This window comes from Acinonyx jubatus, chromosome C2, assembly GCF_027475565.1.
Source record: "Acinonyx jubatus isolate Ajub_Pintada_27869175 chromosome C2, VMU_Ajub_asm_v1.0, whole genome shotgun sequence".
Taxonomy (NCBI): domain Eukaryota; kingdom Metazoa; phylum Chordata; class Mammalia; order Carnivora; family Felidae; genus Acinonyx; species Acinonyx jubatus.
The window spans coordinates 6,756,690-6,777,994 of NC_069384.1; the positions used below are offsets into that span (position 1 = coordinate 6,756,690).

Sequence of the window (21,305 nt, forward strand, 5' to 3'; positions counted from 1 at the left end):
AACATTTTGAAGCAATATTTTCCAAATGACTAATGCATGATGTTACAAAATCACCCCTGGGTAAATGATCCACTCAAAGTGCAAGACAGACCAATGGAATTTACTGTAATCACAGGAAAGTTTATTGGTATGGTTTCATATTCCAACTGCAGTGAACCTTTAAATAACTTTCATTTGCCAGGTTAGGTTTAGTATAAAATACACACAATTATCCTAAACATCTCCCAAATACTCCTCTGTTCCAATTACGTATCTGTGAGACCTGATTTCCTCCAAAATATATTGCGAGAGACAAAATGCAGAAGAAAATATAAGAACCCAGCTCTCTTTTCAACCAGACATCAGAGAAATTTGGAAACATGTAAAACAATGCTCCCTTTGTTTTTTTGGAAAAGTTATTTTTCATAACAATGTTATTTTAAAAAGGAATTGCATTGCAAAATTTGTTCTAATTATTAATATGGTGAACACCGATGCCAGTGGTGTTTTGGTAAATGTTTAACAACCAGCTCCCTGAGGGGCCTTGAAGGGAGCCCTGATTTATAGTGTCCGCTGATTTCCATGGTATAAATGCTCTCATCACGACCACTTTCAAGGTGCCAATATGTCATTGATGCAAAGTTGGGAAGGGACCTGCTCTCCCTCTAGCCTGTGGTGAGAGGGATCCAGCACATCACTGATTATAACCCACCTCTTTGTTGGCATCCTAACTTGTGTTTTTAGCTTATTGAGAGAGAGAGAGAGAGAGAGAGAGAGAGAGAATACCAAGTAGCCTCCGTGCTGTCAGCACGCTGGGTTTGATCTCACAAACCCATGAGATCATGACCTGAGCCACAATCAAGAGTGAGATACTTAACAGACTGAGCCACCAGGTGCCCTATCCTAATTCTGAAGTGTGTTTGAGAACAGGTGTCCCAGGATCATCACCCTGACCTCAGTCAGCTCAGCAATGTCAGGCACCCTGGAGAAAGTTTTTGAGACTGAAGTTCTTACGTTCCTCACAACATCCTACCATCCCCCGTGTTCCCTCTGCCGACCCCTTGGCAAAGACAAGACAGCTGTGTCTTTCCATTCTAACCCCTTCTTAAAAGAATTTTTTTTTTTTTTTTTTTTGCTTTAAGCAAACACTTTCTTGGGATTCCGTCAGGAAGAGCTCACAGGTGGCTGAGATTTGGTCATGATTTACTAGGTGACCTGTGTGTAAAATCGGTTAAATGGACTTGTGACTCTCAACAGACGGAAAGCTGCTGAGAGGACAATGGATCAGAGCTCAATATCCTACCACCTCCCCTCATTCCCTGTTGGGGTGGGAAGAATGAGGACCCTTACCAGGAGGCGTATATATAAACAAAATACTTTATTATTTGCAAGAGAAAAGGCCAGATTACAAAATCTTTATACTTCAGTTCTGTGCATGACCACACCAAAGGTTTATGATGGACTTTGGTTTCTGTAACTTAGGTTGAACCACATGACACTGCCAACTTTGTAAGTTTCTAAAAAAGTCCAATATTGGCAATTTCATGTGGTTCAACCCCATTTAAAATGAGCCAAGGGCTAAGATCCCCTTTGGCAGAAAGACATTCCCGGTCACATGTCTGTTGATGTTATAAACAGATGTCTGAGTGATAAACATGTCCCGCTTGAGAAAAACATCCTGTGCTTAAAGACACTGGAAACGGTCTCGGGTAGGTACTTAGACAGAGTCCCCAGCTCTGGTGTTGCTGTTCCCAGCTGCCCCCCGCACCCAGTTTCGTGGTCTCAATACATAGATGGACTCCTCTCTGGGGACGTCAGCCACTCCTCTGAGTGGCCTCTCACATTGCGAGTGAAGTCGGTGAGGCTCCGAAACCAGGTCGACTCGATCATTTTCAAGCGTCCTGACTGCTCGAGGACCCAGGCGCTCCTTCGAAACAACCACGGGAGTCTCCCGTCGGGCGCAAAACATTTCTGCAAGTCGACCCCTCCAAAGGATTCTCTCTCCCGTTTTCTGTGCCCTCTCTTTGCCTCTGGGCATTCAGCTTCCATGAAAATAGGAACAAAGACCCGTGCCACTGCGGGCACTGAGCAGAAAGGAACAGCATCGTGCGTGTCCAGACAGCCCACGACCCGACAGGTGAGCCAGGCCAGGGAAAAAATTCGAGTTTCGTTCATGACCAACAGACTTCGTGAAGGTCCCCCTCCCCTCCCCTCACCGGCCCCAACCTTCAGCTCTGTACAATACGTTTAACTTTACATGGAGTGCAGATAAAAATAAAGCTTTCTTACAAATTGCATTTTTTCCAGTGAATTACTTCTGCAGTAAAAATAGCTGCTACATAAATCCTTCCTGATCTCTGAAAAGGAGCCACATATTTCCAAAAATAGCATTCTTATTTTAATCATACAGAATAATTTGGGGCGCGGAGGTGGACCATGGGAAGGGAATGGCTGGTCAGGGGACGTTAGTCGTCGGGGAAACCCGTTCGAACTAAAAAATAAAAGAAGGTTTGCGTATCAACTGGTTTAAAGGCATGCACAGAAATGGAAAACATATGCCATTCGTCAAGAAAAATACTGCTCTATAGCTTTTACGTTACAATTAAGGAGAAAGCGGAGGCTACATGTGCCTCCAGATAATAACATTAAGTGTTTTTATAAAAATTCCCAAATGTACAAAGTCCTTGCCGGATGATAATCCGGGCAAAACAAAACAAAAACAAGGGACTGACCCTCTCAGAACTTACACCTGTAGGCATATTGAATGTAAATAACACACGGCTTTACAACTTCTGCGTCTGGCCGGGCAGACGCGACGTTTGCAGAATGCCGCACGGGCTCTGCGTTCCTGCCCCACGTACGCTTATGGAATTATTTTAAATTACAATGTACAGTTTTTGTTAAATAGGACCATTAGAGGATTCAGACAGCAACGAGGAGACTACAGTCATATATACAAACCTGACTCCTGAAACGGCACCACAGTCTCCCTGCACCGCCCCTCCGCCTCTCTGAACCGAACAGAACACCCCTGCCTTTGTGATTCCTGGCTGCCAGAGGCGGAAAGAAACTTACGAGAAACAAACAAACAAAAACAAAAAAAACCCAAAATGCGCGTGCCCCAGACAGGCTCGCTCCTTTGAGACTCTCCAAGAGCCCGGACGTTCCGGTCACACAGCCTGCTCGGGGATGGGGGGCGGCCAGGGCGGCTTCCCAGTGCTTCTTTCTCGGCCGTTCTAACGTTAAGAGCATCATCAGCAGCGTGTTCCAAGTCGGCAGGCTCTCCGAGCGAGAAACCGTGCTTCCTGGTGGCGGAAAACCCGCGGTTTCGGAGGGAACAAGGCCACTGCTCCGCGGCGACTCTCCGGGACGCGATCAACGCCGCCTGTCAGGGTCCTCGGGGTGGGGGGTGGGGGGGGCCCACGCGGGCGGGGCCGGCTCCAGTCGGGGCCCTGCGGGCCTCAGTCCTCCGTGTCGGGCTGGACGCCCAGGATGGCGTGCAGTTCCTCGGGGGTGAACCCCAGCAGGTGCTGCAGGTCGCACACGAAGCGGTACACGTAGCGCTTGCCCGACGTCTTGTGGATGATGTTCTTGTCGTAGTAGTAGCGCAAACCGCGGCTCAGCTTCTCGTAGTTCATCTTGGGCTTGTTTTTCCTCTTCCCCCACCGGCGGGCCACCTGCGGCGGACACGGAGGGAGAGACTTCAACTGGGCAGGTAAAGAAAAAGCGGGGGGACCTTCTCCCCCGATGAGGGTGGTCGTGCCCGCTTACCCGGCGAGAACCGGGCCGGCCCTCACGAGCCCTGGGGGTGTGTGCTCTGTTTCAGGGCACCTGCCGGGGGCACCGTGTCTCTGAGGACGGAGGGAGGGGCCCCCACCCGCCGCGCCGCCTCCTGCGGCCTGAAGCGATGGTTCACGGTCAGGCGGCCCCGACGCAAGGGAAACGCTGTGTCCCCCCTCCCCCCAGGCTCCTATTCCAGGCACCCCAGCCAACAGCTGCCGGGTGTGGTCCTGAGCCACGGGACGGTATGCATTCCTCATTCCTCGGTGCTTCTTTGCACCTTCCTGCTGCCAGAGATCACGGGCCTCTCTAAGGCCCGCAGGGGAGGGTCTCGGATCTGCCCCCGGCCTCCTCCTGCAGAGGGGAAGCCCCGAGGACCAGCACGGGGCTGCGGGGGGAAAAGGCAAACTCCCCACGGCATTTGCGAGTGGTCGGGAGAGACCCTCAGTTTACCGCTTGTGCCTCTACATCAGAGGAGAGAGCAAGACGGAGAAGCCTGCCCGGTGCCCACGTGCACACCCACGGGACACTAGAGCTGCTCTGGTTAGTAGCCATGGACCCTGCCGTGTGCCCAGCTGGGCCTAAGGTGAGGAAATCAGGGTTCTGAGCCCAGAGATGGACTTCCCGAGCCCTGGCCATACCTCATCGGGGTCAGCGAGCTTGAACTCCCATCCGTCCCCGGTCCAGCTGATGAATGGCTGGCAGGACTTGTCCGAGAGTAATTCCAGGAGGAACTGCCACAGCTGAATAGGTCCGCTTCCTGCGGGGGGAAGGGGCGGGTTACACGTTTTTACAGATTTACAGTTCGGCAAGGCTTTCGTCCTCCTAGTGACCTCGGCTGCCGGAGCCCTGTGAGACCCACCTCCGGACAGGGGGCCAACATGACGACCCAGTTCAAGGGTGGTGACACTTCAACGGCACCAGGCTAGAGACTGAATAGGGCATCTTCCTCCCCGCCTCCCACTCCAGAAACAAGGGGTCACTGGGCCCTTAAGGGTCGCCGAGTTTGGTCTTCTGGAAAAAAACTCAGGGCCACCGACTCTAGACATGAAAATTCCTCAGCTCGAGGGCGCCCGGCTGGCTCGGTCGGGGGAGGCTGGCTCGGTCGGGGGAGCGTGCGACTCTTGCCCTCGGGGTTGTGAGTTCAAGCCCCATGGTGGGTGCAGAGATGCCTTAAAATCTTTTAAAAAAGATTCCTCATCCTGTTTAATTGTTCCTTATGTAATAAGTTTCAGGGTTTGTTTCTAGAGCCACCCAGCAGGACAGGGGCGGGGGTGGCTGAAGGGGCGTTTCCCCACAGAATGAGGCACGCCATTCAAGGAATCCTACGCTGCACCTTCCTGACTTGAATGAGGGTGGGTAAATTGCTCAATCCAGGACTCAGTTTACTCAACAGTGAGTTGGGCATCTGGGGTTGTATCCATTGCTTCACCACCTCTGGTGAGGGATGCTTTGCTTTTCATATACCTTTCCTGGGTAATATTTAGAACCCCCACCTTGTGAAGAGGGTTATCACTGTATTTTATTTATTTTTTTAAAGTTTACTTATTTTGAGAGAGAGACAGACAGACAGAGTGAGTGGGGAAGGAGAAAGAGAATCTGCAGGCTCCGCACTGCCAGCACAGAGCCTGACACAGGGCTCGAACTCACGAACCATGAGATCATGACCTGAGCCGAAACCGAGAGGTGGATGCTTAACCGACTGAGCCACCCAGGCGCCCTGTAACACTCTTTTATTTATTTATTTTTAATGTATTGTTTTTTTTTTTAATTTATTTTTGAGAGTGAGAGCAAAAGCATGAGCGGGAGAGGGGCAGAGAGGGAGGGAGACACAGAATCCGAAGCAGGCTCCAGGCTCCAAGCTGTCAGCACCGAGATCGACGCGGGGCTCAAACCCACGAACCGTGACATCATGACCTGAGCCACAGTCAGAGGCTTAACCGACTGAGCCGCCCAGGCACCCCTGTAACATTGCTTTAAAGAGGAGGTGCGCTCAGATGCCAGGTGTCTTGCCCCTAATCACACACCCATCAAAGAGCTGTTCCTCAAGACCCCATGGCCATCATCAATAAGGCTAGAAAACACGAAGGGCAGGAGTTCTGGAAGCAGACACACACAACCAGGTTACCTATGTGCCCGGAAAGCTGTCTACTTCTGAGCCAACTGCCCCAACTGTAAAGCAGGTTACTGCCCTCACCTGCGCTGGGCTGTCCCAAGGATCGCCAACCCTATTCGCGCCTAGTTAGCCACAAAAAGCTGACAGTTGGCAAATGGTAACGAATCTTAAAATGAAGACCACCATGGCTGTTTATTTTCTCACCAAGCCCATTTCTGTGGACGTCTGGGACGACAGAAAGAAAAAAAAAAAAAAAAAAAAAAGGATCCCTCTGTATTCTTACTTTAACCTGTGAGTTGTTTTTCCATAGGTATTTTTTTTAATTCAGTGGCTCCATATGGTCAAAATATGAAAAAAAAAAACCAAAAACACCCACACACATTTAAGGACCTATGAAGCAATGAAAAAAAAAAATCTTGGGAATTTTGCTCAAGCACTGGAAATATCTGCTTCCAGAAACAGCCTTAATATTTATCCGTTGCCTAAAATAGCTCTCGCCCAAATCTTAAAAATAAGATGGATTTTAGAAACACGGAAAGGTAAACAGCCCCCGTGTTATTGCAGGCGGGCTCCTGTCCCTCCCTGGGCTGGCTGACGTTCTTTGGAATTCCTGGAGGGGGTGAGTCAGAGCTAAGGCCTCCGCAGGCCCGGTGCGTGCGCCCCAGCCGTCTCCCCTGCAGGCCGGCCCTGCACACCCCAGGTGAGGGAGCCGCCCCTGGAAGCGCATCCCCGCCACCGAGCTGGGTGTGCGAAAATCCCTGCAACGTTGGCCGTTTTAGAAATCAGGGATGCGGCCTGCCCGATTCGGGATGACGGCCACGCAGGCAACGCGGGGTGTGAATACAATGTGCTCCAACCAGAAACACCCTGGATAAATAATGCGGCGCTGCGGCCGGGCGGGGCCCGGGGAGGTGACGGGGAGACCCGGGCGCTGCGCTCACCTGTGAAGCCGGCCAGCACCGCCGCAGGTATGACTGGTTTGCCCTGCTCCACCGGGTCGCTCCGCTCCTGGATGTAGTCCTTGAAGGACATGGTCGGCTTGTTGAGGCACAGGGACTGGCTGCAGTCATCCTCGAAGCTCTCGAAGGAAGGCACTCGCTGCACGTCCAGCAGCGACGACTGGCTGTTCCAGGACTGCAGCAGCGAGTCCGAGCTCTCAAAGCTGTCCGTGCCGTTCTCAGGGGAGTCACGGTCCCGGGGCTTTCCTGGCAAAGACAACCGGGCACGGACGCTGACTCCTCAGGGCAGGGGACCGTCCGGTGTTACTGAGCCGCGAGGGACCTCAGGCTGGTCTGGGGCTTTGCAGCAGCATGGACACCAACCCCCCTGGGGACTGCTCACAAAGCTCCTCCACGAGGCACTCGGTCCTGATGACTCATGTGCCATACAACCTCAGCACCCAGCAGCAGCATGGCCGAACCAAGCGCAGCTCTGCAGGATGGAGTATTACACAGCAATGAAAAGGACAACCGGGGGTGCCTGTTAAGCCCCCGACTTCGGCTCAGGTCACGATCTCCCAGTTCGTGGGTTTGAGCCCCACGTCGGGCTCTGTGCTGACGGCTCGGAGCCTGGAGCCCGCTTCGGATTCTGGGTCTCCCTCTCTCTCTGCCCCTCCCCCACTCACTCTTAAAACAAAAAAAAAAAAGGAAAGAAAAGAAAAGGACAATTGTCTGCCACATCCAACCACATGCATGGGTCTCAGACACGATGAGGAACAAAAGGCACAAGAAAACAGAGCGCTAGGATTCCATTTATATCAAGTTCATGGGCAGGAAAATCTAATCTATGATGACAGCAGTCAAGACAATGGTTTCCTCTTGCTGTGTGGACGCTACCGATGGAAGGCACGTGACGGGGTCTTCTGGGAGGCTGGAAGCTTCTCTATCTCCATCTGGGTGGCTGTTACTTACTCAGGGGCATACATGTAAACAGTCAGCCGGCAGTACAAGCCGAGATTTGTGCGTTGTACGTGTGCACCTCCATAAAAAGAAATCTGTCATATTCCTACGTTTTCTCCCACATGCAGGAATGTCACATTCCTACGTTTTCTCCCAAAATAGCCCACTGAGTGGAGGAATCCAGCTGCGAGAGCAGAGACCATGCCTTGTTTGCTCAATACCCGCGGTGCCTGGCTCAGAGCGTGAAACATAGCGGGAGTCGATGTTTGCGGAGACCATCTGTCCCCTGCAACAGTGCCCCACAGCACTTGGGACACAGAGGGGACCTGTGCCCTCCTCCAAAGGCTGAATCCAGGCCGAGCTGCGTGAGAAGCTCCCCTCACTGTGCGACTGTCTGAATCAAGCCTGGAGCCCTGACTTACCAGAACCGCCAGCGAGAAGGTTCAAGCTGCCGCCTGGGAAGTCCTGACTGACGGGGCAGTAACTGACGCTGACGGTGTTGAGTCGAGACTTGGGGAGCATCTGAAAGTCCTGCTCAGAACCGAGTGCGCTGGGTGCTGAGGATGATGGACACACGTCCAGGAGGCCGCCTTTGGGGTAATTCTGTGTCTGCACACCATACGCTGCCTGCTCCACGCCAAAGCCTGGGACACAACGATCGGACGGCAGAGTTGTTAGGCAGGAGCGACGTGGTCATCAGAGACCCTCTGTGCCCTCGAACCGAACCAAACACAACCCGTTCTGCGCGCTCTCACCCTCCACGAAACCGTGGGGGGGGGGACGTGGGCTTTGGCAACAGCTCTTCTGAAGCCAGGGAGCCCTTTTCCAAAATTCCCCGGACCGAGATGCGGTGCCTCGATGTCAGCATTTCTACGGCTCTGGTTTATCAAATGCTTTCATCCTGCCTCGGGATGGCAGAGGTCACTGGCTCTTTCAGTTTCTAAGGCTCGGAGAGAGTAAGTGATTTGCCACCCAGCGTGTGCCTTGCAAGGGAACATCCCCTCCCTCTGCTGGCTGGGGGGGGGGGGGGGGGGGCTGGTGGGGGACCATCTGTAATCCACACTCATCAGTGTCAGTGACCAGAAGGGAAGACCCGAATTCCAGGACACTTCTTTGAACTCCAAAGTTCAGAGCAAATCTAGAATTGCTTTCTAAATGCTTCCCGTGCCTGTCACCTCTTACTGATTGCACCAGCTCTGACTACAACCGTCAGCCCCCTTCGCTCTGCCCCTGGGCTCTACGGACTGCCTTAGACGGCACTGGCCAGGCAAAGATCATGCCAGGCACTCAGGCAACGTTAGATTTTCCAGTAGCCGCAACAGCAAACTGAAAATAAACAGGTGAAATTAATTTTAACCTTTTATCTGACTCAATAGTACCAATTATCGTTGCAGATGTGTATTATTTACCACACGTCTCAACGTGGACCAGCCACGCATCAAGAGCCACGTGTCGTCACCACATGGGCACAGTGCAGGCCAAGACTGTGCGCCAGGGAGTCCGAATTTATTTTTATTTTTATTTTTTTCGTGGGGGTGGAGAGTGCAAATTTAATAGAAAAGCTTGAAACCAAGGTCTTCAGGGCAAGAATCGATTGGACTGACCTAGTGAATTGCTATTAATCCAATGAGGAACGGAGTTGAGGTGTGAATTTTCTTCATACTGATCTTCTGTCTTTTCTTGGTTTTCTGAAAAACAGATACAGGAGGCATAGGATTGCAAATCAAGGTTAAAAACATTTATTCCCAAATTACTATCGTACGGTTATTTTAGAATATCGAAATGCGTTTACGCTTCACGTTTTTTAAAATTTTTTTAAAGATTTTTTTTTAATTTATTTTTGAGAGAGACAGAGAGTGTGAGCGGGGGAGGGGCAGAGAGAGAGGGGAACAGGATCTGACGGGGGGCTCTGTGCTGACAGCAGACAGCCCAATGCGGGACTTGTACTCATAAACTGCGAGATCATGACCTGAGCCGAAGTCGGACGCTCAGCCGACTGAGCCACCCAGGCGCCCCTGTGCTCCACATTTAATCACACGGTAATCAGTGTCATTTGGTCTTTTTAAAAAACCGGAGACAGCAACACATTTTCTAATAACTAGAGTGAGTTTTCCACCATGAGCGCTGTCACTGGCCAAGCTAAATGTTCTACTGCATCATTTCAAATATCTAGACCGTGAATTTAATTCACCCCTGCCGTCAAGAGGTAGTTAGATATTTATGAAGTTCCATCTGTCCCAGGGGCTGGGAACTTTGAAAAGGAAAAAGTTATTAGCATTCCCTGTGTGTGCTTACTCCCTACAAACACACTGAACCACACACACCCACAAATCCAGGCCCACACACACTCACACCCTGAGTGATGGTCAGACAGGCCCAACCCACCAGTGAGCAGATTCACCAGAAACTCGTCAAATCAGACTTGTCCAAGTTCAGGAAGGATTTGGGGGTCTTCACAAATAAGCTTCCTTGGCCCCCAGAAGCCACAGCCTAAAAGAAATGGTGGCTGAAACCTAAAGTCTTTCAAAGATCCTGGGTCTGTAAAAGGTGTTGAAACACAGGGTTTAAAATTAAGTGAATGAGGACTATTTCTCTGAACTCTACCAATGAACTGATTTTCTTATATTTATAACTTGATCCTTTCCTATAATTTTTTTTTTCTTTTTAACTAGATGTGTTGTTAACATTGCTGCCAACACTCTTATAAGGTCTAAATCAAGACTTTCTGGGGGCGTCTGGGTGGCTCAGCCGGTTAAGCGTCCGACGTCGATTCAGATCATGATCTCACAGTTCACAAGTTCGAGCCCCACGTCGAGGTCTGTGCTGACAGCTCGGAGCCCGGAGCCTGCTTCAGATTCTGTGTGTCCCTGCCTCTCTGCCCCTCCCTTGCTCACGCTCTGCCTCTCTCTCAAAGATAAACATTAAAAAAAAAATTAAAGACTTTCTATCTGATGAGAGTTCTTTTTATCCAATGGCCAGTTTCTGCAGAACATGTCAGCGTGTAAACATATATCAATCACTTCTGCATTTGTTTAAATAGATAAAACCGGAGGAAATTCTCGTTGTTGCATTCCATTGGGTCTTAGGAAAACTTACTGTAAAATGCACGGAGTGTGTCTGAATAAAAGCTCCCTTTCACTCAGGGCAACTTGCTCCTTCGGGTTCTCTAAGATGCACCCCAGCACCTGGGAATTCTGCTGGCCTCCATATCTGAGCCAACACGTACTCCTCTGACACATGACATCTGACCACGGTCAACGAGTTAGTGACTCAGGTCACTGCCTCGTGGCTATGCTCCATTCCACACACACACACACACACACACACACACACACACACACTTCAGTGGATTAAAAACCCTCTAATCACGGCCACACATCTGACTCACTCCGGTGGCATTTTCAGGCACTTTACATAATTCGGAACCCCAACCATACGATTACAGAGCACCACTCCCCCTTCCATCCCTCTTCCCTGCCACGGCTCTCCTCGGCGAGCAGGAGCCAGGCCCCCCAGCGGGTACCTTTGATCATCTGCTCCAGATGCTCCCAGAGAATGTCACCCACAAAATCAGGTGCCAGCTCCAGAAAACGCTCCTTGCCCAGGTTGCATAACACGTGGCCATTCATGCCGAACCTCTGGAGATTGACGTTGACCAGGCTGAACTCACTGGTGGCCCAGAGGAGCCATTGGCATACTTGCTGCTCGGTCCACAGCCAGGGGTCTGTCAGGGGGAGGGAAGGACAGACAGACACACATAGGGAGAAAACGGGAGGGAGGCAGTGAGAGCAGCGTCGTTCCTGATCTGCCCGCAAAGTCCAGATGTGTACCAGAGACCGGGCAGAGGGGAAAGACACCCAGTAAACTCTAAGACAGTAACAACGGTGCCGGACTGAGTGTTCGGCTGGTTGAGGGGTTTGAAACCATCGCTGGCTCGGGTTATGCACACCCCCGCCACCCTGCAAGCTGCCTGGGGAAGAACCAGCCGTCATCCCAAGCAACGACAGTCAGATTCGTTCTTCCAGTACAACCCAGACTCAGAGAAACTACTGGAAAAAGTGGCCCTTACTCTTTGGAATGCCAAGACGGTGCTGCTCCTTCTTGAAGCCGCTGAAGGTAGCTTTTAAGGCTTGACTCATCACGGCCTTGCTGCACGGCGTTAACAGAGGTAACTCACAGCTGGATGCATCTAGAAAGAAACCCCATGGGGACATGAGGACTGGAAGCTGGCACAACCACATACTGAATTCAGGGGAGAAATCTTGTTAAGTTTTCAGGAAAGAACAATTTTGATCTCAAACCTTGACGTAATTCCTTAAGAGAGTATAAATATTATCAAAAATTTGGGCAGGGAGGGGTAGAAATTCAGAAAATATCCTACATCTCACAGATACACTTATGAAAATAAAATGCAAGTTCTATTTTATTTTGCAAATTATTTTGCCATTATCCTTAGGTGAAATTCCTATCTAAATCTCTTAAAATTTTTTTTTAATTTTTTTTTTCCACGTTTATTTATTTTTGGGAGAGAGAGAGACAGAGCATGAACGGGGGAGGGGCAGAGAGAGAGGGAGACACAGAATCGGAAACAGGCTCCAGGCTCTGAGCCATCAGCCCAGAGCCCGACGCGGGGCTCGAACTCCCGGACCGCGAGATCGTGACCTGGCTGAAGTCAGACACTTAACCGACTGCGCCACCCAGGCACCCCTCTTTTAAAATTTTTAAACAATGAAAGACAGTAGGTGGTTTCGGTCAAAGGTTTTAAGGGACGGTAAATGTATAATTTGCCATTTAAAAGAATTTTTTTTAAAATGTTTATTCATTTTTGAAGGAGACAGAGACAGAGCCCGACGTGGGGCTCGAACTCAGGAGCTGTGAGATCACGACCTGAGCCGAAGTGGGACGCTTAACCGACTGGGCCACCCAGGTGCCCCTGTAAATGTACAATCTGAAGTTACCTCCATTCAAATAAGCAGCAGGTAAAGGGCCTTCTGGTGTAATGCGAACACACAGCATTTAGCCCCGGTCACGTCAGCGCACCTGCAATGTTTATTGAAAACCAATCTTCTCCGGGTTCCCTCAGCAATTTCATGAATGATAAACGACCGCATGATGGTATACTTAGGCAGGCATCTGTGTTTTAATTAGTTTTCTGGGCTGTATTTTCCAGCACCTACTTCTTATGACAAAGTAATCTCTGGAATGTTTCCAACGAATAACCCTATCCCAGTAATTGTACAGGCATTATCTGACTGCTGTCCCTTTAAAAACAATAAGCCATGACATTAAGAACTACAGAAATAAATACATACGGGCGGGCGGATATTAGCAAGTGTCATTTGTTGCCCCAAGACTGTGGGGTGGGGTGGATGATCTGACTAATGAGGAGACCCCAGACAGAGAAGCTGGGGTGTGTTTTAATCATCGGCTTTGCAGGTGCGCCTGGGAGACCGGACCCAGGCTGGCTACAGTGTTGCAAACATCCCAGTGGAAATCTCAGGGGCTCCCCTACAGGTTGGTCCCAGCAGGGCATTTGCTCTGGCTGGGGGGCGCCTGGCAGTGGAAGACACCAGAGCCAGCATGTTCATAGTGAGAAAACTGTCTTCTCCCAGGTCCAGAGTCACCGACTCTGCATGCCAAAGACTGAAGACACCAACCGTGGCCGCTTGCAAATGGTCACCTCTTTAGTAACCGAACTAGGGGAAGAAACCAGGCACACTTTGTCAAGTCTGAGTAACAAATTACCATGAGAAATTGAATCCAAGCCTGTGGGCACTTCCTGGAGTGTCTGCTCTTCATTTAGAGAGGGGAAAACAGCAAACAGGGACCCATCGAAGGTGTCCAAAGCTGGCTGGCGCTGGGAAACAGATGGAAAAGAAAACGGGAATTAATATTTCAACCCATTTAATTACCTGTTTTAAAAGTGGTCCATGGGTAATCGTCCCAACATAGCCTGACGAAACTGGCAATTATAAAGCCACCAATGGACCAGACCACTGAGCGCTCTCAGACCAGACTTACGAGACAGTCAAAGTGATGGGGAGGGTTCCATTTTACTCGGGATCATTTCATTGACTTCGCAGAGTCAGGATAACCCAGGAATTTATTTTTAATGGCTTAATAATTAACTTCAACGAAGAAACAAAGTAAACAAACCTAAAAATAATGGAACTTTGGAAGAACAGGACTGGACCAGACTAAGAGACCCACCTGGTCCAAACACCTGGTCCCTCCACTACATCAGAGGGAAATTCAGTCAGACTGGGCACAAAAGCAAAAACTACCCTCAGTTGGGCAGTTTTAGCTTATTGCCGTTAAAGGGAAGACGAATGACTGAGTGAAAACAGAGAAGCAAACAGTGAAATAAATTACTTTATTTATGGAAGCAGTTATCTTTATGTTTAACCACGAAACACTTTAATTGAAACTAGTTTTTTTTTTTTTTCACTCATCAACTCCAATAGTCCAGAAAATAGTAATGGATATGAAAAAAACACCTTAAGGTTTACTTTTATAAAAGTTAAGGTGTTGCAAAGACCTCTACCCCACATCATCTACTAAGGAGAAAGATTTCCAAAGGAAAAAGGTTTCAAGTTCAACTATCTATAGCTTAGGGGAAAAAGAGAATGGCGACACAGAGAAAGATAAACCCCACACTGTGTCGATCTAAGATAATTTCATCTAACAGTTATGAAAGTAGCCTTTAATGGAAGACTTGTTTATAAGTAACAGATAAAGTCTTGATTCATCACTGCCTGACTTGCTGAGTAACAATGTAAAAGATGGTTATGTTTTTCCAACATACACTGGAAATCCCGTGTTATGTGTAATACAATGAACCATCTGTTGAGTCATCAATTTAAAAAATGTGCAACACATTTACAAATAAAATCGGTTTGTGTGCTTTCTTTCTAGAAATGCGGAACAATGAATGACGCATTACGTAAGAGAGCAGGCAGAAGTTGGACCGCAGCCTAAAACACTCAACACAGCGATGTCCCAACGATATGGGAGCCCAGCCCCCCAAAACCCGAGACTCTAATGTCTGACTGCCAGAAACCTAAGGGAATAAACAATCAAGTAAGTTCGAAATCCTCATCTGGATTTATAAACTATACCACAGGACCAATTTCAGTGAAATAGCCAATTAATTATTTTTTTTTTTTTAATTCCCAGTAACATTTCCCCAGGTGACCAAGAAATGCGTTTCCTTTCCTGGCTGGAAGTTCTTTTTTTAAAGTCAGGAAGCCAAAAGACAATACAAATTCCCACTGAGTGTACCAACACATCAATGTCAGCAACGACGTTTCTTCTCCGAACCCAGAGATCACATGAGCATCATCAGGTTCTTTTAACGTCTGGAAGAATTTTCCTCTCTAGGGGTGTGGTTTCAAACCTAACACCACGATTTCTTATACAGCCTCTGCCACGTGGAAAACATCTGACCAAATCAAACGAGCAAACTCACTGGCTGGAAGTTTCCTGACCTTCCTAATACGCAAGAAAAGCCTGGGCCCATTTTTGGCCGTCGGGGACTCTCCCGGACTAAATCACCTCCTAAAGATACACAAACGATCATGCAACACGACGGAGCTCCGTCACCGTACGAAACACTAAGCTTGGTGGAGGCCAATCGAAAAATCCCTGCTTCTACAGGTGTTTACTGCGCGAGGCTAAAAAAACAATCAGGTCTCACTGTCACGTTTGAAGAAAGCAAACGGGAAATTATCAGTTTCTGCTCCTTCAGAATGTTCCCCAAAGGAACGAAGGCAGAAGCTGCATGGAATTTGGCTCTTAGACACCGGAAAAGCCTCCTTCATCTTTCACCTGTGTTTTGGTTTACCTAGAGAGGCGTGCCGTTCTGTGGCCGTGTGGCAGCAGGCTTCCAGCAGCCCGGTGGGCACAGACCCTTCGGAAGGAAGGACCCCCCCCCCTGCGGAGGCGGGCCTTCCTCCTCTCCGATCTTCCCTGGTCAGTTCTTTTTTTTTTTTTTTTTTAATTTTTTTTTTTTTTAACGTTTATTTATTTTTGAGACAGAGAGAGACAGAGCATGAACAGGGGAAGGTCAGAGAGAGAGGGAGATACAGAATTTGAAACAGGCTCCAGGCTCTGAGCCGTCAGCACAGAGCCCGACGCGGGGCTCGAACTCACAGACCGTGAGATCACGACCTGAGCCGAAGTCGGCAGCTTAACCGACTGAGCCACCCAGGCGCCCCTTCCCTGGTCAGTTCTTAAACAACCCAGCCCGTGACCCCAGGAAATGCACAGATGAACAGAACCGCAGTAGAGACAGCTTCTCCAGCGCTGTCCCACTGAGAATCCCAGGATTTTTCAGCTGGTAGGAGTCTCAGAAATAAACCACAAAGGCCTCGCCATCTGCAAATTAAATGGTTTCCTAGCGTGGAAGACAAGCAGAAACAAGCCTCAGGATACCCATTTTATAGACTAGAAAACTGAGGTCCAGAGAGACTAAGCAAACAATCCAGAGTCACACAGCCTGTATATTAAAAGGCCGGGGCTAAAGCCAGTCTTCTGGGACCTGGCGCATCGTTTTACGATCCTAGAGATTGAGTTTTCCAATATATTTTTTTAAAAAAACGTTTAAATTAAGACTTAGCTCACTCACCTTGAGTGTCCCTCTGTAACTGTTAGACACAGGGGCTACCTGGTCCATGTTCTTGACTCCAAAATCATTCATCTTAAAAAAAAAAAAAAAAGGAAAAGAAATAAAGTCAGGGGCAACAAACATCACATTTTTAAGAAGTCTTTACTGGCTAGGTCAACCCTAATTCTGGTGGAGTCTGTCAACGTCTACAGCACAGGTCATTCAAGACTGAAGGCCAGTTCTTGCTTAAAAGGCCCTTCTCGCAAAGGGTACGCTATTTAAGCAATTAAATAATAATGCTGATTCTCTACCGAATCCACTTAGATTCCAGGCACTTTCTGGCTGGCTGCTCAGGGCCTCCCAAGGGAGCCTGGTTCAGGGAGCTGAGCAAGGACTATAGGACAGGTGGGGGTAAGCTGCTTTCCACAGTCATGTCCCCGGGGCAGTCAGCTCCACCTGGGAGCTAAGGGCCAGCCCCCTGCTCCCACACCCAGGCGGCTCCTGGTGGACCCAGACCAGCATGCTGGAAGGAGCCTAGGAGGCCCTTTCTCCTGCCTAAGCTACGAGCGAACATTCCCAGGTAGGACGTAAAAGGTTCCCAGAACCACTGCTTCAGTCCAAAGCCCCGGATCCCTACAGTATTGTCTACACACACTCAAAACGTGTCTGCTGTGTGTGTAGCTCAGCTGTGTTTCTTCCAGGGGGAGTAATGCTGGGTATGCATCAGTCTTACTGGCTCTGATGAGAGTCTGGGCTTTACCAGGCGGACCTGTGCTGACCACTGTGCTATAGCCACCAGCCCTGCGTGGACTGCCAAGTGCTTGGCCCGGGGCTGGGATGGGCTGAGCTGAGAGCTCTGCATGGCAAACACAAGATTTCAAAGGTTCTGTAGAAAAAAGCGAAGTATCTCAGTAACGACCGTGGACTGACGGCACGTTTGTATAACATTCTGAAGGTATTCAGTGACTTGGAACATAGAAGTTAACTTCATTTACTTGACTATATTTAATGTGGCTGTTAGAAAATTTATAGTTGCTTACGTGGCCTGCAAGGGGACAGTGATGTAGGCTGAAAACTTATTTGGAGCCCTAACATATAATTGGCGGAGTAAGTTCTATATTAATAGGTGAGAAAGGTACCAAGATCATGTCACCAGAGTGGTAGATAAACATACAGAGCGACTAAAACTCATTTTCAAAGAAGCTGGGTTAGCACCAATAATAGAAACAGGCAAGCCTCACTCACCCCCGCCCCCGCCCCCCAGCTTACAGGCTATGGAACTGAAGGTCTATAGGAAGCTTTACAGGGTACCCCGAATAGTCCTCCCCCCACGATCTCCCCGGGGGGGGGGGGGGCTGCTCCCACCTGTTACAACCAGGAACTCTGAGTAATTAAAGTGTTGCGCAATTGATAGGGCTTATTGGAGGTGGAGAATAGGACATTTCCCCGTGACTACTTTGAGTTTGTACTTTGTTTCCTCTTATGATCAACATTATGGCTAAACCAGACCTCCCAGCTACTAGACATGCACCTGTGCATGAACGCACGCGGACACACACACACACACACACGCACCCTGGGCTAGACAGGTAGCGTGGGAGGAGAAGTCTATGCCACAGAGCAGGCAAGAGACACTGGAGAGGGCTGTTAAAACCCTCAGAGTGCGAGTAATTATCATGGTGGCCAGTGGAGGCCGGAAAGCACAGACAATAAATTAATAGTCCTTTGGGGGAGAAGGGAGCAGAGGAAGGACTGTCCGGGATCAAACGTGGCCACTGTGGCTCAGAATCTCCACTTAGTGGCTCAGGCGCTCAAGAATCAATATTCCCTACTAATGATCCCTGCACTGACACCATCCTAGTTACAAGAGCCAAGCCCAAGCTGGGGGACCACACATTCCCACTTCACTGAATCTTCCCTACGTTTCTGAGAGGCGGATGTCGTAACATTTTACAGTGATGTTGCATCTTACAGGGCAACCGAGGCCCAGAGACCTCCAATGACTTGCCCAGGACCACACAGCTACAGCACGACTACAGTCCAGATCAGTCCTTGGGTGGGTAACCCGAATGATGAGGCCTGGGTCTTTCCCACCACATCACTGTGGAGCCTAGAGAGCATACAAATATTATTAGACCAGGCCCCTGCTCACTCCTCTTTACCACGGGAAATGCTCCTTCACTCACAGCTTTATGTTATTTATCTGGATAAACTAAACGCTGTTACCTGTCGATTAAATCAACCAACCTCAAACAGAAGACCTAAACGAAAAGACGCCTTAACTGTTACCAGTTCTCTCTCCTGAGCCCACACTGGGCCAAGCACTTTTTCTAAGTCTCGTTTGCAGACAACTTGCTGACTTTATTGTACATTTTTTTTTTCCAACCTCCAGGGATGGATGGAGAATTGGTATGGAAGGCGATGGAAAAAGCTCGCCTGGTTTGGGGTACAAATATCAGGAGAAAAGGCAGCCTACCATCCCCACAGAAAAAGCTCTGATTACTAGCTACAGAATAGAATTCTTTTGTTGTCCGGCATTTCAACTGTTTTGTAAGAACCACGTAGAATCAAAGTGTCCCCCCAATGGTTTCAGGCAGACACATAACTAATGGAATTTAAATTCGCTTATTTTACTCCACAAGGCTTCTTAAGGTGGCATTGATTAAGGTCAAGTTTCTTCACCTGAATCAATTTCATATTTAGGTCCCTTTCAGGTTGCCCTATTGATGGCTGCTTTTGAACAAAAAAAGGAAAAAAAAAAAAAGGCAGAAATGGAAGATCTGAGAACAATAAAATTTTAAAACAAAGAGAATTTGCCTAAGGACAGTACCCTTACCGGAACAAGATCAGAGCACAGGTCGGTATTGAGGTAAATTTGAAAAACAAAAGCCAAAACAGACCCATAGGCTACTTTTGAAGGCTGGTTTTGCCGTTTCTTTTCAAAGTTATCAATTTAGAGAGAGAGAGGAATGACTAATCCCAGAAATGAGTGAATATTTCCCTGCAGGGCCCATGGCGCTAACTATAACTATACTGTGATATTACTCAGAATTTTAATAAACCTTAACTTGGAGATTTATCTCCCTGATTGGAGGTGGTGTGGACAGGCCGAGGGCGCACGGGCGCCTCCATTGTCCAGGACAAATATAATCTCTTACCGGTGAATTAAAATAAATCACCTCTATCTCCAAAGGGGGGACTGCTCACTTCTTTACTTTCTGAATAAGTAGCACGTCACCTGGCAGTTTAAGCTTACCCCGAAACCGAATACAGGCCAACATCTTAAAAGTCTCCTGGGCTCGAAACCAAAGCAAACAACCCACACACGCACAAACGGCAACCTTTCATTCAAAACCCTTTAAGAACGCGAAAATAAAGGCAGCCCTGCGCACCCACACCCGCGTTTCCGACAGGCTCCCACGCTCGCCTGCCGGCACCGAGGGCCCAGATCCAGAAGTCCCGGGGCGCCCGCGGGGGGCTCGCCCTCCCGGGCGCCTCCCTCGCCCACAGCCCCCGATCGGGCCCCGGAGCGGCGGAGCAGGTGAGCCGGTGCTGGGCACATTTTCGGGGGTGGGGGGGGGGGGGAAGGCGGGTGCAGCCGCCAGGTGTTTCGGGCGCCCGCGATCCCACCGGGCCCGGTGCGCTCGGGTAAGTCACCCGCAAAGCCGGGCGCGCCGGGGCCGCCCCGACACCCTCCGCTGTGTCCCACTCCCCCCCCATCACCCTCCGCGAAATCGGCCCGCGGGGGCGCCCTCCGGCAGAAGCCCCCCCACCAGACCCGCGTTTCCTTTTAAAAACAAAAGCAAGTGAAGCCAGCGGGCGCGCCCCGCCCGGCGGCTCGGCCGCCGGGGGCCGCGGCCCAAGTTCGCGGCCGGCTCGGAGCGTCACGGCCGGGCCCACCCGCGCCGCCCCCCCCCCCCCCGCCACCTCCCCGAGCCGCCCCGGCCCCGGGAGCGAGCCCGAAGCCGGGGAGCAGTCGCCGCCCCGCCGCGAGCCCGGCCGCGCCTGGGGACCCGGACCTCGGGGCTACCCGCGTCCCCCGCCCGCGGTCCGGGGCCCCGGGAGAGAAGCCGCGCCGGAGGGCGCTGTCCTGGACCCCGCTCTTACCGCGCCGCTTCGGGCAGGGCCGGCGGCGGCTCGGGGCCGGGCTCCGCGGTGCGCGTCGGACGCGGGCGAGGGCGACGGGGCGGGGGTCCGAGCCGCGGGCACCGGGGCCGGGGGCCGGGACGCTGACCGGACGCGGGCGGGCGGCTCCGGGCGCTCGAGGCTGGGGACGCACTGCGCTCCGTGCCGCCACCGGAGGAAGTAACCGGCCAGTCCCCTTCGCGGCGCGCTCTTCAGAGCCGGGAGGGAGGAGGGAGAGGGGAGGAGGAGGGGGGAAGACGACAGAGGGGAGGGGAGGGGAGGGGAGGGGAGGAGGGACAAGGGGGAGGGGGAAAGAGAGAGTAGGGGAGGAGACAGGAGGAGAGAGGGGAGGGGAGGAGGCGGGGGGAGGGGCGGAGAGGGAGGAAGAGGGGAGGAGGGAGGGGGAGAAAGGAGGGGTGGAGGAGGGGAGGAAAGGGGTGGGGTGAGAACAGAGGAGGGTGGGGGAGGGAGGGGAGCGGAGGAGTGGGAGGGAAGAGGGGAGGGGTGAGGACTCGAGGGGAGGGGAGCGGGGGCGGAGCTGGCTCCTTCCGGCTGGGACCTTGCTCCGCGCCCGCTGTCACCCGGCTGCGTCCCTCGCCTGCGGTTCTGGGACCGCGGTGGGCCGGGGACTCGAGCCCCGGGAGGTCAGGGGGAGGGCCTCCCCTTGGAGGATCCGGTTTCCTCCCCTCGTCCCGAGGCCTCCACACCAAGCGCGCCTCTGGAAGTGGGCAGGAGCGGGGTGGTGGCACCGAGGGGCTGCGACACTTGGGTAGTGAGGGACTCGCTCAGGCCCCATTCCTGG

The 21,305-nt window shown here is 50.9% G+C and overlaps 1 protein-coding gene across 1 annotated transcript; it reads right to left on the bottom strand.

The window, feature by feature from the left end:
- Positions 1-1,338: 1,338 nt before the first annotated feature.
- On the bottom strand, positions 1,339-20,707 carry ETS2 (ETS proto-oncogene 2, transcription factor). Its single transcript, XM_027041605.2, has 10 exons — positions 20,486-20,707; positions 16,400-16,471; positions 13,519-13,630; positions 11,843-11,962; positions 11,297-11,497; positions 9,378-9,461; positions 8,196-8,417; positions 6,817-7,080; positions 4,401-4,519; positions 1,339-3,656 (listed from the first exon to the last, which is right to left on the bottom strand). The coding sequence occupies exons 2-10, from the start codon at positions 16,469-16,471 to the stop codon at positions 3,441-3,443; spliced, it is 1,410 nt and encodes a 469-aa protein (XP_026897406.1). The 5' UTR covers positions 20,486-20,707; the 3' UTR covers positions 1,339-3,440.
- Positions 20,708-21,305: the final 598 nt, after the last annotated feature.

Excerpts from the sequence above, each read along its gene's own strand:
- ETS2 (XM_027041605.2), bottom strand. The coding sequence starts at position 16,471 with ATGAATGATTTTGGAGTCAAGAACATGGACCAGGTAGCCCCTGTGTCT. Across the intron at positions 13,631-16,399 it reads GTTACAGAGGGACACTCAAG|CGCCAGCCAGCTTTGGACAC; the intron begins GTGAGTGAGCTA and ends TCTGTTTCCCAG. Across the intron at positions 8,418-9,377 it reads GATTAATAGCAATTCACTAG|GCTTTGGCGTGGAGCAGGCA; the intron begins GTCAGTCCAATC and ends GTTGTGTCCCAG.